Source organism: Arvicanthis niloticus, chromosome 27 (assembly GCF_011762505.2).
Source record: "Arvicanthis niloticus isolate mArvNil1 chromosome 27, mArvNil1.pat.X, whole genome shotgun sequence".
NCBI lineage: Eukaryota > Metazoa > Chordata > Mammalia > Rodentia > Muridae > Arvicanthis > Arvicanthis niloticus.
In genome coordinates this window covers 10,535,906-10,553,064 of record NC_133435.1, presented here as the reverse complement: position 1 = coordinate 10,553,064, position 17,159 = coordinate 10,535,906, and the positions used below count along the sequence as shown (strand labels likewise).

General features: G+C 38.0%; 1 protein-coding gene across 4 annotated transcripts in view; it reads right to left on the bottom strand.

Annotated features, from left to right (window-relative positions):
• Dync2h1 (dynein cytoplasmic 2 heavy chain 1) overlaps nt 1–17,159 on the bottom strand; it is a 190,913-nt gene that overhangs the window by 116,950 nt on the left and 56,804 nt on the right. For 3 of the 4 annotated variants that reach the window (XM_076926141.1, XM_076926138.1, XM_076926139.1), the window contains exons 42-52: nt 16,820–17,079; nt 15,712–15,958; nt 14,457–14,608; nt 12,685–12,829; nt 11,666–11,768; nt 11,000–11,167; nt 4,047–4,177; nt 2,731–2,979; nt 1,921–2,029; nt 1,478–1,591; nt 126–268 (exon numbers count right to left, since the gene is read on the bottom strand). In XM_076926141.1, the coding sequence (XP_076782256.1) occupies nt 126–268; nt 1,478–1,591; nt 1,921–2,029; nt 2,731–2,979; nt 4,047–4,177; nt 11,000–11,167; nt 11,666–11,768; nt 12,685–12,829; nt 14,457–14,608; nt 15,712–15,958; nt 16,820–17,079 (1,821 nt within the window). The remainder of the gene's footprint in view (nt 1–125; nt 269–1,477; nt 1,592–1,920; nt 2,030–2,730; nt 2,980–4,046; nt 4,178–10,999; nt 11,168–11,665; nt 11,769–12,684; nt 12,830–14,456; nt 14,609–15,711; nt 15,959–16,819; nt 17,080–17,159) is intronic. The other variant, XM_076926140.1, reaches the window with a different exon arrangement.

Below are 17,159 nucleotides of genomic sequence, written 5' to 3'. Positions count from 1 at the left end.
ACAGAGTAGAAATCCCCAGTCCCTCAGTTAAGGTAATGCTCACACTAGCCCCAAAGACTGTGAAAGTAACATCACATAGCACGTGCTTTTTTTTCACATCTGCAAGCTGCAGCATCAGAACGTACCTTCTTCATGCTGTTGTCTGACCAGCCCTCCATCCACAGCACCTGGCATTTCTTATGCAAAGCTGGATTACTCTCACAGTTTATTATGAAGTTCAAATTTGCAGAATCCATAATCAAGACAATATGCAAGTTCTGTTGAATTCCTGAAAAAATGGTAAGAGACTGTTTGAAAATTATAAGTGTCCCCTGGTAGATTGCCTGCAATCTAGTATCTGATCAAACACCCACATATACATGGACAGCACTGATTAGACTCTGGGTTCCAAGAAAAAGGCATCAAGTTGGGAATGGGATGTGGTAGGGGATCCCAGGAGTTAAGAGAGGGAGCAAAGGTTGATATCAATGTATATCAAATTTTCAAAGAATGAGTAAAAATATTTGTATACATGTAAGTCATGTTTGCAAGCAAAGAAAAAGGCTCATAAAAATAAAATATAGGAATGGCTGGGTGCCATAATTTTTCTCATTTTAAAAAATTCTATTTTATTTCCATAGTGCATAAAAAAGTGTTTCTGTATAAATCATTAGTTATTTAGCATTTAAAAAAACTATAAAGATATATAAAGATTACAGTAAGCCTAATATGATCAGATGAAAATGCAGACAGCAAGGCTGGTGTTCCAAAACACGTCACTACAATCTCAACATTGCTATCTGATAAGATATTCTATGATACTGTTATTATAGCTCTTCTGTGCTACTTTCTAAAACCTGCAGAAAAAAAGTAATAGAAAAACGTATTAATTACCAAAAACCCCTTAATTTCAGATAAATTTGTAATCTACTGAAGAATTAAATTAAAAAGCCAAGAAAGTCTCTAGTGAACGTGCGGTGTTTAACAAGTACACACGGTCATGTCAAGGATTAATGCCTCAGGCCCAGGAGAAACTGGCAAAGCCTTTCCCTCTACCTGGGTCAGGCTCAGAGTGATAGCAAAATCTTTCTCTGCTCTAAATGCAAATGTAGACAGTGTGCAAGTATGAGTGTTTACGAATGACTGACCAATGTGTGCAAAACTTGTAACTGTACCTCCTACCTAGATGAGCAAATTCCCCCTCCTGGGCTGCACACAGTCATCACACTAAGGTTCTGAGTTGACGTACCCTAAGTATCACTCCAGCAGAGCAAGCAGGGCCTACCTGTTCCAATTATTCTGTGCAGCTGTTTGTCATTTACTAAGTTTATTATCTATTCTTCATTCCCTCCCCACCTCTAATTATGGAAAGTGATCAAGGTGCCACTTGACACCATATGGTGTTTTTGATTTAATATGGTGATAAAACACCATATTAAATGATATTTATTTTACTCCAATCAGAAGTAAACTTAGTAATGAACTCTGTGCCTCTTACTGTACGTGAAGTAATTGAAGACTGGTCCAAAAAATCCATCCTGAGAAGCTTGATCTTTTAGAGGCAACAGCAAAGGCTCCAATTCTTCAAGCGTATACAGCCCAGGAACCTCGCCTGTGGAAGAATATTACATTTCCTTCTTATTTTGACTACCATACACCAATTCAAAACAAATTTTATATATGAAATGATTTAAATTTTTGTGTTAAATTCTTCTGTTCAGTCATTACCAGGACTATTAACAATAACTTACACAATTCCTAAATTCTTGGTTTTATAAAGCTTGAGATTTTGATGCTAACCATGTGTCAGCTCTTATGACCTTAGTAACAGCTGCATTCAAGGCTGTCATCAGTAATGCAGGTAAACTTTATACACAGTAATTCTAATTGGGCAATTTCCACATAGTACTTATATTTGCTTCATAGAAGCCATTCACTTGCCTGAAGACAAAAGGCTGTTGATCATCTCCAAGAATGTGGGATGTACAAACTGGTAATCCTCAAGAAGTAAGACTACCTGCTGTGCTTCGATTCCTGCAAGATGCAGCACCTGCAAAACCAAGGAAAGATCAGTCCTGCCAGTGGCTTTTGGAGCAATTAAAGATTATTATCCTTAGCTGGCATGGCAACACAGCCTGGACCACAGTCTGAAGAGTGAACCAAAGTGTGAAGCTGGCCAGTGGCACCCAAGTCGTATAGCAGAGGGGTTCTCTACGTAAGGAAGCGACTGTGATGTACGTATCTATTTACAGGTCCGTTGTTTTGCTGTCACTGATGGTTTCTGAGACACAGCATCTTGCTGTGTGACTTGGGCTGGCCTGGAACCCGCCAGCGCCCTGCTACTTTCCTCCCATGTGATCATATGCACCTTACTTGGAGGCTATTTACTAACTAGAAAGGAAATCATATTTTACCTGCACAATTTGGAAAATAAAGTCATCAATAACTATTACTTGAAAGAAAATGTATTCTAGAAATAAGTCTCTAAAGCAAAAACTAGATCATTTTCATAAATATGTTCTTCCCACACAATTATGTAGTCCTGTTTATCATCCAATTGGACATTCCATAATCTCAGTTGCCCACAACCTTAATATCCTAACAGGAATCTCCCACATACAGATAAAAACTTAGTAATTATAGGAAAATAATCAACAAAATTAGAAGGAAGACTTATGTATGGGAGACTAAAAAGCTTTTATAATTAGCAAAACTAAAACCCAGATAAAGGGAATCCTGTCCACAGCTCACATGCTTGAGATCGTTTCTGAACTGCTTCGGCTCGTAGCCCCTGGAGATCTTCGGGGAGAAGAGCACAGCACCATGCATGTGACTGACTAAAGATGTGACAGTCCGCCGCCCCACGCCGCTTCGTCCTGCCAACAGAAGGGAGCCTCCAGGGAAACTCAGCACTCTATCTATCCTCGACATGTATTCCAGAACTTCTTGGAAGAGTAAAATATCTAAATTCTGGTTATCTCGTCCATAATGAATAAGACCCTATGAAAAATAAAAACAAATTTAATGCTTAATGTAATTTCTAGTTATGCAACAAAAATGCTATTTTTCTAGGGCTGGAGAGATAGCTATCTTGCTGGACCTAGGTTCTGTTGTCAGCACCCATATGTCTGTAAGTCTACTTCCAGAGGATCTCATTCATTCTTCTGGTCTTCACAACTCCTGTGCGCACACTGAGCTCATACTCTCATGCAGCACACACATACATAAGTAATAAGTAAATATATCTTTTTTACGTTACTTAAAGTTTTACATTTTTGACAATTTCAAAAAAAGGTGAAGTGACTATATTTTATCTGACACCTAAATTTTACTATGCAATAACACAGATTTGTAAGTATATAAAAAGCTCATGTCAAACAATTTCACAGGTACATAAAATTCAATTGTACTAGACAGCACCACATCTCAAGTGGGGTTTGCTTCCTAGCATGCATATAAGGTAACTCACAAGTGCCCATAACTCCAGCTCTGCCGGGTTTGGCCTTTCTTCTGACCTCCAAAAATACCCACAGGCATATATCATTCACAATAAAAAAGAGTGCATATAGCACATGGTTTCCTCTTCGTCCTTACAACTACACTAAAAGCAAGTTGGGTGGGGTGGCAAGGGAGAATAAAGAAGAGACAGGAAGGGGAGGAAGAGCAAACAGAGAGATCAGGAAGAATGAACAGAATAGAGATGGAGACTCAGAATCTCCAGACTACACCTGATGGACCTGACTTTGGAGATGCCACCCTGAAGCCTGTCGAATTCCTCCTCTACCACATGACTTCACACTGAGGTACAACACTCGCCATCCAGGAGTGCTTTCCAACCACTATTCTCATTGCTATACCAATGGCAATGCAGTCATCAAACATGTATCTTAGTAATATTACATGCATCTGAGCATCCCATCATGTCTGCCAGAATGAACTAAATTCTAAAGAGCAAGAAAAGTTCTGTCCATCATGTGATCTTTCATTCATTGTACTCAAATGTTTCTAACAAATAACTCGTTACTGTTATAGCCACATCTTACTCCCCGGCATAACTCCCATAATACCTTCTTAATGACATCCTTCAGATCTGCAGAGGTCAGTTTGCCAAGTGGTTTCCCATGTGGGGGTAAAGGCTGTCCTGGAGCTGTCTTTGCTCCTGAGATATGTTGGGCTCCCCATGTAACATAGAAACTATCTGCAGTAAAGATGTTGATACATATCACTCGTGATGAGAGAATCAATCACCACATTTATCACTAAATTTTTTTTACCAAGTTGAAATAAAATTGTCTCAGAAACACAAAGGTGGCTTATACCAATTATATTAATATACTAATATAGAGAGGTATAAATATAAAACTATATAAATATACTAATATTATACTAAGTAAAGTACACTATTATACGAACATATAAATATAAAAATATATAAATATACTATTATACTAATTTAATTAATAATTACTTGGAGGACCAATCAGTAAAGATACAAAAATCATATTTTAATATCAAAATCAGCCTGAGAATTACCTGAGCTAAATACTTTCATTATATTCAGTAACCACTTTTTAAACCTTTTAAATATATTTACAATTAGAAAATTTCATCCTTTTACTATATGCTTTGTTCATATTTGTCCACAACCTTCCTCCAACTCCCCCAAGCTCCCTCAAGCCATTTTCCTCCAACATCATGTCCTCTGTTGTTGTTTTGTTGTCAATAACTCAGAGACCAGTGAGTGCTGCGCAATGAGCACAGGTGTGGAGTTATGCACTAGAACATGGGGAACCAACCCATCAGTGGGCACCCTCAACTCCACCCAGGGTGGTACCACAGGAGTATCTCCCAAGTCCTGCTGAAATTATCAGACCCCACTCACCACTTTCCCCTCTTCACATGAAGCCTCCCTTCTAACCCCCCACTATGTCCTGATCTTCTAATTATTAATTAATTTATATTACTTGCTTCCCCATAAGTATGAGAATTAATGCTGTCAACTTGAAACTCTAGAATCACGGAGGACACAGCACTGGAATGTGTTATGTAGGATCTGCTGGATCAGATAAATGGAGGTGGAATAACACACCCTAACTGTGGGCAGCACCATCCCTTCACCTAAGAACTTGGATAATATTAAAGGAGTGAACAAGCAGGACACTCGAGCCACAGTTCGCTGCATCCTGACTACGGCTGCTATGTGACCAGCTGCCACCTGGACTCCCTGCCATGGTGGTCTGTATCCTGAGATGTTGAGCAAAAATAAACCCTTGCATACATTGTTACTGCCAGGTGTTTGGCTGCATTATATTAAAAGGAAACTGGACAGCCATTGAATGAACCTATCCCTGTCTTCCTCCTCACCAGCTTAGTTCTCCCATGTCCTAGCATCAGTTACCTGCTCTGCTGCAGCCTAAGCCACCAGATTCCTCTTGCCTTCAACAACCTCCATTCTCATCATTTTCAGTGTGTGAAGTCCACTACAAACAATGATCCTTATGTGCAGATCCACATCTGTACACAGGTCATCCAGCACGGCTTCCTGCATCTCTCAGGAGGGTTTTCCTATATCCAGAAGCTCCTCATCATAAAGCCACAAAACACAACTCCTTTTCTGCCTTCTATCACTATTTCTAAAGAATCCCAACCATAATTATCTTTTTTGTGGATTAAATTCTTTACTATTTATATACACACAAAGTCTCTTACTAACTTATATTAAAAGAAAGTTTTAAAATAGGCCCACTCTGCAGGTCTGTTAGGCCAGGGCCCGGTTAGTCAGCCACAGAGGATGTGGAGTTATAGGACAAAGGCCTATTGAATCATCCCAGGAACTGGCTGGCCATGAAAGATAAAAAAGTATACAAGGACATCCTTGAAAGCACAGAGATGAACCTTGAGCATGTCCAAATGAGTAATGGGCCACCTGGTATTCTCCAACCTCCCCCTTTGGGCCTGCTTGGCATTCCAGGAAATCGTAAGTTTAACCAGATGTCCTGCTAACTTAAATAAGCACCCGCCCATAAAATCTATACTCTGCCCTGTTCTGCTTACACAGCCTGCTAATGTTTTTTAAAAATATATGTATAAAGCAACCAGTAGTGTGTAACCTCGTGAAGATTTCCCGCTCCCCCAATCCTTTGTCTATAAAATCCCCAAACTTTTGAGCTTCTGGGTCAGCTCCTCTGTCTCCTGTGTGAGATACGTGCTGACCCGGAGCTCTGAAATTAAGCTGCCTCATGTGCTTGCATCAAGCCGGTCTCTCATGAGTCCTTGGGAGTGTGTCGTCCTGAGACTAGAGTGGGGGGGTCTCCCTTTAGGGGTCTTTCAATATCTAAGGCAAATTTCCCAAGCCTGAGGTTAGTCCTATACTGACAACTGTTTAACAGACATACAGTTCATTCACTGGATGTTTTAGTCACTATTCTATTGCCATGAAGAAATACCATAATCAACTATTTTATATATGTGTAATATATATTAATATGTATTAATACATATAATAAATCATCTCTCTCTGGCAATTATGTGTTTAAATTATTTTTGGTTGTTATTTTATGAGATAGGGTCAAATTCAGTTGCCCAGGTTGGCCTTGAATTTTCTATGAAGCTCAGACTATCCTTAAATTTGAAATTTCCCTGCTTCTACCTCTGAAGTACCTAGTACTACAGGCCTGTACTGCAAGATTCTGTTTGCCAAAGAAGGTTCTAAAGGAAGAATATATTGAGTGAAGAAGCGTGAAAAGATATTCTGGATAAGAGCAATAAATATGTAAAAAATATGTAATATGTATGATACATATACATGCATATAATATGTATACACATGCACACACACACACAGACATATAATATGTATACACACGCATACACACACACAGACATATAATATGTATACACACGCATACACACACACAGACATATAATATGTATACACATGCACACACACACACAGACATATAATATGTATACACATGCACACACACACAGACATATAATATGTATACACATGCACACACACACAGACAGACATATAATATGTATACACATGCACACACACACAGACAGACATATAATATGTATACACATGCACACACACACACACAGACATATAATATGTATACACATGCACACACACACAGACATATAATATGTATACACATGCACACACACACAGACAGACATATAATATGTATACACATGCACACACACACACACAGACATATAAAAGCTGGAGGCTTTCTGTATGATACATATACATGCATATAATATGTATACACATGCACACACACACACAGACATATAAAAGCTGGAGGCTTTCTTGCAGTTCAAGAGGTTTAATCCATTATCATCATGGCAGAGAGCATGGCAGCATGCATGCAGGCACTGGAGCAAAAGCTGAGAGCTATACCTTGATCCATAGACAGACGGAAAAGACTCTGGGTTTGGCATAGGCTTTTGAAACCTCAAAGCCCAACCATCAGAGACATACTTCCTCCAAAAAGGTGATACCTCCTAATTCTTCTAATACTTTCAAACAGTTCCACTCCCTCGTGACTAAGCATTCAAATATTTGAGTCTATGGGAACCATTCATTTTCAAACCACCAAGCTGGATATGAATTTATGGGACATCTGTATCTAAACATTCTACTTTTCTCTTTAAACTTGGTGATGGTGTAAACCAGAATGATTCCCACCACTAAAGATGACAAGCTCTATGCAGCTTTCAGAAGGTACTCAAAAACTTCAAATATTCAAACAACATTATAATCAACATTTTAAAATAATTAAAATTATTTAAATACTCTGCTATAATGATTATTACAATGACTTGCTATTACTGAAGGAAAATATACAAAACTCTAATCTGACTGCACAACATTATTTCTTTATCATAGTTTCATACTCCCTAACATAAAGTGTAAAAGTTCTACTAAGTGCTCTCTCCAACCTAGCTCCCCTCAGGGCTAAAACCCCCATCACTCTGCATTGTACACTACGTTTCTCAGTATTTGACTTTTCACATATTCATTGCTCTTATCCAGAATATCCTTCCACATGTCTTTACTCAATATATTCATCTTTTAAAGCCTATTTTGGCCAGTGGAGCCTGGCAGTTCAAGTCTATAGTACCAGGCAGGTACTTGGGAGGCAGAAGCAGGAGAATTTCATATTCAAGGATAGCCTGAGCTACATAGCAAACTCGGGGCCAATTGAGCAACTAAATTTGATCTTATCTCATAAAACAAACAAAAATAACTTGAACACATATTTGCCAATGAAAAGTTTAACTTAGACACAAATCTAAAATCATATACCACACTTCAATGTTTGGCACTTGTAATAAATATTAAAAGCTGAAATGTTCTCATGACATACTGTGTTTGAATCAGAAGATTATAAAGACAACAACTCATTTTTAATCAATATATAGTCTCAGTGTAAGGCCTATCACAATCTTATCACACTATATATACATAGAGATGATTATCCCTCGAGAAATAAGGCTGCCCAATGTCAACACTTATTAAGCTGTGACTACATGAATCCAGACAGTGTGATCCAGGGAAAGATACGATATACACATCTTTGGAACAGGTAAGATAAGTCAAAGTAGACAAATGATACTATTTTTGTTTTCTGGGCTTTGTTTGTTTTCATCCTTTGACAAATGTGCCAAAGCTACATATTTGAGAGAGAAAAAAAAATCATCTCTTCAACAATAGTGTTGAGAAAGTTACTATCTACATATAAGCAAATTAAAATATATATCCAAATATAAACAAATTAAATTAGATCCATTTCTTACTAAGGTGAATTCAAAATGGATTAGAGACCTTAAGTCCGATAACTATGAAAATTCTAGAGGAACTCTTAAGAGATCTAAGACCAGGCAAGGCTTTCCTGAACAGTTCTCCACGAGCCCAGTAAGCAACACAAGAATCAACTGACAGCACCATGGGAAGCATAAAAGCATCCACACAGCAAAGGACACGGTGGAAACAACAGATGCTTACAGGCTGGGTAAAACATTTGCCAGCTACACATTCCAACAAAGGATTACTATCTAAAGCAATATCTGAAAAAAAAAGTTCAACACCAAAAATATACCACAAATACACAGATAAATTGAACAGATAGTTCTAAAACTATACACAAGTCACTTAGTATATGAAATAAAATTCAACACGTTAGCCAGCAGGGAAGGGCAACTTAAAAGGACATAGAGAGTCTATCTCACCTCAGTCAGGATAGCTACAATTAAGAAAACAAACAATAAGATATCAATAATGAAACCTATTGTCTCATTTTATATACTTTCCAAACACTACAGTTACTAAAGTTATAAAAACTTTTAATATATATATTTTCATGTAACTTCCTTAAACAAGAATTACTCTCTACCTCTTCTAAAACCAAAAAGACTAGTATTTATCAAACATCTGGAAAAGCTACATTAAAACACTCTATACTCATTCTAACTACTAGTTTAACCACAAACATCCTGTCAAACTTTTGGTAGTCACCTGTAAGCCTCTTCAGAATAACAGAATTCTTTAGACTCCAAAATCACTGAACTCTAGAGGACTTAGACACCAAGTAAGTACTGATACCAACCAAAGCACAAAGGGCCTTTACAGGAAAGACACTGAAGACTAAAGTTTCCAGACCAAGAAGTGGCCCAATTTCAAGAACAAAGCCTCACCACAGAGACTGGACTGACAGCTTCAGGCCAGACCCATTGCAGAGCTCAGTTAAAATCGAGCTGAAGTGCCCACAGCCTTCTCACAGCACTCCACCGGGCCTGCTGTCTGCCCACAGCCTTCTCACAGCACTACACCAGGCCTGCTGTCTGTACAACATTCTTTCTACTTTCAGACCTCTGGAAATATCTACAGAACTTTCATTCACTCCCAATAGCCCTCTCACTGTGATATTTCCTTGGATTTGTATAATTATGGCCCTGGGACCAACATCACGTCTTGAAATGTAAAGCACATAAGAGCATGGCATGAATACTTGTTAACACACTATCCAGCTGGATAACTAGTGTATTAGGAAACAGTGCTGTGTCTTATAACAGGCCCCTCACTGGAGAATCCTCTACTACACGCATGCTCTCATGGCGGTTTCCAATATGCAAACTGGTTATGAAATAGACACAGCTCTGAATGCAATATTGCTGAAAGTGAGAAAGCTGGGAATATGTCCTACTCAGGTGACATCATGGTTAGCTACAGAAAAACAAACAAACAAACAAAAAAACAAACAAAAACAAACAAGGCTTTTCCCATGAAGCACAAGGAATACTGAGGAATTTCAAAGACCTTTGCATACTATTTTTTTTGTTTTTGTTTTTGTTTTTTGTTTTTCCAGACAGGGTTTCTCTGTGTAGTCCTGGCTGTAACTCACTCTGTAGACCAACCAGGCTGGCCTTGAACTCAGAAATCCGCCTGCCTCTCCCTCCCAAGTGCTGGGATTAAAGGCATGTGCAACCACCGCCCAGCTTCAAAGACCTTTATGTTTCATATTTAATCAGATACTAAATTTTCTTTTTAGTTTCTTTTCCTTCTTTTTTAGGTTTTAAATATTTTATAACAGGTCTTCCTACAGAGCCTTAAACAGACTGGACCCATTTTATGGACAGGACTGACCTCAAACTTGCTACACTCCTGCTTCTGCATCTCCAGTGCTGGGGATACATGTGTGCCACCACAGCCACCACGTTACTAGTAAGAATTCTATAGCAGAAACAACATTGCATTACAGTGTGCAACTTCAAGAGTGCACCACAAGTTTGAATACGTTTATGAAGAAAGTAGCTACTTATTATATTTTGTTTGGATTGTAACTGTAGAATTCTGGCAAAAATGGCTGGGCATCTTCCCTTTGGGGAAATTTGAAATTGTAATCATCCAAAGTTCTATTTATTCATACATGAAGTCATGCATCTGGTCAGAAACAAAATTTCAAAGTACCATAACAACTGTACATTGATATAAGCTCTCTTCTATTACCTGCCATGTTGTCCAGTATGTCTGAGCCCCAGTCTCCTTGGAGGACTGAAGTTAAAATGTTATCAAACAAATGCAGCTCCTTCACACCAACAATTTTGTCCCGAAACAAGCGCCGTGCTTCATAGGCTACAATTTCTAGCACATAATCTAATGGATGGTTAGAGGATCCTAAGGAAGGCAAAATTTTCTTTAATTGTAGTGAGACGTAAATTATTTTCAAGTGGTCTGTTTAACATAATGTTATGAAATAAATATATGGTGAGAATCTACATACCATAATTTTAGCAGCAGGTAAATAGAAAAAAAATGGAAAAAAGATTAAAATTCATTTCTTTAATAAGCTGGTATATTTAAAATAATATTTTATAGTTGTTCAATAAAATTATCATTTCCAATTTGCTTAATAAAAATGGTTTGGCTATAAAAAGAAATGATTTTATCTTTTCTAAGGTCAAATTTATACAGTGATAAACAGGTTGCAAAAAGAATACAGTAAATTTCTATTCTTTTAATAGAAATAAACATAATGAAGCTATTTATAATAGTTGTCATTTTTAAATATTATAATTACTACCAAAATATTTAAGTTCCTATTATGAGTACAAGTTATAGGATAATTTTACACACACACACACACAGAGAGAGAAAGAGAGAACTGAAACTCACCTCCTTCTAAGTCATATCTGAACAAGCCAAGAACCCACTGAGTAAGAATGCAGGGTGTGAAGAAATAGTGGCTGTAATCATCCACTGTGAATTTGGCCCGCACCTGAAACAGAACACAGTGCAAGCAGCCTACTCTCAGTGCCTGCATCATTCTCTACATTTCCTTGTCACCTTAGACTCATAGGAAGGCCAAATTCTGGCTTATTTCAATAGAACTGTTTTTTTGTTTTTTTATTATCCTATATAATTCATCCTATACATTTGATTTATGTGTTTGTTTTCGCAGCAGGGTCTCACACTACGGCCCAGGCTGGCCTGGAGCTCACTATGCAACTCATGTCAACCTTCTTGCCGCAATTGCCAAAGGACTGGTCCAAGGTTTGCATGACCATGCCCAGCACTTCTAAGTATTACTCCACGACCAGCTCATAGGCTTCAACAGACTGCCAAAGGTTGGGGTACAACTACAGAAACTTTAAATAAACTGATGAACATTATAAAGTAAGAGCCGAAATTCTAAAAGAATCCATAAAACTCAATGAACCACTTCAAAATCCAAAAGTGTCCTCCTAGTGAGAACCAGAATGGTACTTTTAAAGGCCAGCCCCACCCACAGCTAGTACTCTTACTGCCATCTTGATTGTTAACAAGTGTATGCATTTTTACAGTGACCTTGAACTTTCTAACGTATCCTTCCAACTTCTACCTAGCCTTGCAAGAGCATATTCCACAAACAGTACACACATTATTCCTTTTATCTAACAAAATTTCATCATCAAAAACTTCGTGGTTTTCTATTGTTTTTTTTCCCCTAATTCAGATCAAATTTTATTTTACTTCCTCATTAACTACCACACACACAAAGTTTTTCAATCTGTCTAACAGCATGTAACCTGAATATGTTGTTACTGTGTCATCTATCACACTATACTGTGACAAGAAGGAAAAGTCCAGGACATCAGCACAAAGACAGGATGAAGCCAACAGACCTGGAAACTACAACATAAACTTCTATGTACCTGTTCATACACCTGCACCATAGAGCCTGCTAAGAGATAAATTTTTGAGGAAGAACCCCAAATAGAATGATTCTTCAGATTTTTGTGTAGAACTGCTTCCAAATATGCTCCATAGATTGTCTGTAACTGTTCTCTTTCTGGATAACTAAAAAGGAAAGACAAGAAATAAGAAACCTGAAATGAATCAATAGCCTAAATTACTATTTCACATTAAGATATAACTGTGTAAGCTTTCAAACTACACTTCTCTAAGACCCAGATCCCTGAGGCTGCCCAGGGATTTGAACAAGCTCAGTCCCTACTTTCTCTGAAAGAGCCAATTAGATCCCTCAGTGTCTATTCTCAACAGTAGAAGCTTTATAGAAGACTCTAATCAAACTACTTAAGAACAAAACTTGAAAAGTCATCATATTCAGAATAAACGGAATATTTTACTTAAGAAAATGTATTTTGAGTTAAGTAAAGCCTATATATAGGGCAGCAAATCAGGTCAGAAGTCTAAGAAAATAAATAACACAATAAATATTAGACTGTTTCTCCCAAGCCAACTTTACTTCCGTGTAGATTAACTGGCACCAATAACATCTAAGTAAAAGCAATGGCCACAGATACATGTAGTTAGCAGCAACCTGTAACCCACACGGTAAGAAAGTTAGGTGAAATGTCACAAAGGGACAGTGCTATGAACACAGTGCTCAGGAGTCCCAGTCACATCTATGATCACAAGGATGGACAGACAGATGGATGCCATCCCAAGTCATGAGCTCCAACTCACCTTTCATCAGATTCAGCTCCTGTCAGTTATCTTCATAAATTTTAATAATACTAGTTTTGTGAGATACATAAAACATTTATGTCTAAAATGTACCACTTTTACACGTTTAAAGGAAACAAAAGCCATCTGCACTCCCATGGTCATGGTAGCGTTATTCATGACACTACACACATAATACAAACAACCTAAGCATCCATCAGTAGAGGAGTAAGGAAGACACACAATGTGGTACAAAGACATAAGGAAATAAGGGTGAGCTATATAAATAATGAAACCCAGGCATTTCAAACAATCATGGAAAGGACTGATGATCTTCATGTTAAGCAAAATAAGCCAAGCATAGAAATACAGGCAAGCCAGCACAGGGTGTCTGTCACACAGCCTAAAACCGCTGCCTTCACACAAGTAGAGAGTGGAGTGGTTGCAGTGAGGAACTGGACTCAGTAAAGAGGGAAGACGGTCAGGGAAAGCCTGTAATGAGACAAAGCTGCATCTGGACAGCAGCAAGGAGGTTTGCTGAGAGTCAGAGGCAGCAACTGTACACTACACATTTCACAAAGGTAAAGGGAAGAGCATGTAGGGTTGCAGACACAGCTCAGAAATAAAACGCTTAACTAATATGAGGGGACCCTAGAATTAATCTCCAATACTATAAGAAGATAGAACTTTAACTGTTTTCAGTTAAATCTGTATGTTTAAATTAACTAAACATTATGTATTAGACAACATGTAAAACATTACATAACATCATATCAACAGGTTCAATACAGACTTAAAACTCCCAGTTGGCTCCTGCTCCTGATGTTTAGGGGAACAGACATACAGAGTTTTATCTCCTTGTATAAAGGACCTAACATACTCTAAACCAATGTCAAAAGTTTGGGGAAAAAAGTATCAGCTTAACCATTTTACTTTCTACACTTTGAAATATTCTTGTTGAGTATCCTGAATAAAATACAAACAAACAAACAGAAACCTTTGTTACTAAGATACATACTCTACAGCACAAAGACGGACAACAGACGTAAACCTGGTGGTCAGCTTGTGTCTCCCCAGTCTTCCTCCAGCTGACATGGATGCTACAATCTGAATATTCTCCAGACCAACCCATTCCAAATTTTCATCATAAAATCCTTGATATGTCAACACCTATATAAAAACAAATGTTTACACATTGTTTTTACTTTAGATTTCTCTAATCATACTAAAATCACGCACTGGTTGCTTGTTTACTTAGTGTGACTAAGCACCTGACAAACCCACCCCAGGCAAGGTCTATCTTACAGTTCAAAGGGACAGGCTACCCAGCATCCCATGGGGCAGCAGAAAGAAGAAACTGCTGGTGCCACTGTCTCCAAAGTCAGGAGAGGGTGACAAACTCTGCTACCCACACTTAGGGTGGGTCTTCCCACTTTAATTAGGGGACTCTAGAAAATCACACACACACACACACACACACACACACACCAAGAGATATCTTTGCATGATAATGACAAATCTTGTCAATTGACCATCAAGATTAATCATAAAATGCGGTATGATCCAAATTTTAATTATTTCTAAGTGTAACCACCACCTTTTACCTAAATCAGTAATTAAAACATTTAAAATATTTATGTCCTGAAAAATCGTATTGTGCTACCCAGCATCCAGTTAATGTTATCTGATTCTTCATCTTTCAAAATGTTTTCATAGCATTAAACTGTAAAATCTAAATAGAATTATAAATCTATTAGCAATTATTTAAAAAAAAAAAAAAAGCCAGGAGTCAGGAAATAATGAGGAAAACATTTCAGGCTTTTCCATAACTCTATTATCATATTCTGCAGCTGCATAGACCACATCAACATAGTGAACTCTAAAATCTGGTACTTTTACTATAATATAATATATAGAGGGATAATTTTATACTGAATAAGAACATGTGATGCACAGCCAAAGAGGAAAGGGGGTTGGGCCCCAGGCTTTCAGAAAAGAGACTCTACAGGCAGAATCAAGCCCAGCCAAACATGAAAACCTCCGTCCCTTACAGCAGCTGCTGATTCCCACACTGCCAACTGAGGGGAGGGTAAGTAACAGATTTTTAACTAGGAAATGACTGACCTAGTACAAGACTTAACTGTTTCAAGAATTGAAATTCTGATGATATGTGCTACATACAACTTGTCCAACAGAAGGAACACAGATTTTGTACCTGTAAGAAATGATACTGGTTCCAATTATAGGTAAAGGTGTCAGCTGCTAAAACTTACCTGCTGGAGGAAAGCCACCAAAGTGCTGGTGCCCCACTTATCAAGCTTGGGCAGGTTGATATCTTTTAGATACAAAACGAGTCTTTCACAATCTTTTGGTCTGTATACTCGACCAGTATTTGTACTGATTACCATGCAAGTCTGGCTCAGTTTCTGCAGAAGATGCCGAGAAGTGGTCTGAGCACTGCAGTGGATTGTGGCAATCTCTGTGGAGCGGAGCTGAGAGAAGGCATACCTGAGCAGCATCCTGCAAGAGACAGGTGGCACTGGGTGAAGTCTGACAGGGGACAGGGGACACTGGGTGTAGTCTGACAGGGAACAGGGGACAATGGGTGAAGTCTCACAGGGGACAGATGACACTGGCTGACATCTCACTGAGAAAATGTGTCCAACAAAACACTCCTTACACTCAATATGGAACTGATATCTTTTTTTCTAATTTATTTCAGATTATGTGGAGAATGAAAATAATGAATACAGATATAGTTTCCATAGTCGCCAAAGTAACTTCCTAACTTTTAAGCTAAGAAAAAAAAAAACAAAAACATGTATTTGAAAGTATTCCTTGAATTCTCGCAGATCTCATAAGTTCAGTTTTATGAGGTATATAGAATATGTTAGTTTTGTTCCCCCATAGTTTATGAAAAGATTTTAAATTCTCCAAGAGTTCTGTTTTGTTTTGTTAACTAGCTTGATTACATATAATTTTTTTTTCAAATTATTACTCTGCCAACATACATGTAAAACTAATAATTCAGATTTACTCCTAAAACATAAATGATGTACGCACTAAATATAGAGGGCCTCCATTAAGCTAAATACTATTTTTAATAAGAGAGCTGCACTCAACTGTTAGACTATGCTTAACTCATGCAGTAACCTGTCAGGGTATATAAGGGGTTCAATTTTTGTTGCGACTGTATGTATTTTCTAAGACCACACAAGCTGACAGAGAAAATGACAGTCTTCTCTGCAGTCATTTATTTTTTCTTAAACATGAAAGTGGAAAGTGTTCTTCATAAAAAGCTAAGTGCTTTTAACTAACGGAAACCTAATGCAAGCTTTTCAATCCTTAAGAAGAAAAGAAATTATGAATGCATTTTCTTACCCTTTGCCACATCCTTCTGGTCCCACTAGAATAAATGGCTGTTTGGTATCTGAACTCAGCCAGGGTTTGAAATAATCTAAACCTCGCTGCATATCGGGAGTCTGAATGACAGGAAGGGTGTGGCCATTGCTGAAGTCATCAGCTGTCAGGTTCTCTGGCTTCTTCAGCACGTAGGATGCTAACTGTCCTCGGTCACAGTCATAGTAGGTGTCCATTGGCCTGTGAGAGTCTGGAGGGGTCTCCCGAGCCCAATTAAAGACCTTGAGAGGAAAATGTTGTACTGAGATGTTTTTACAGATTCATCAAAGTAAGTATCTCAATGGTAAATTGCCTTTTTAAA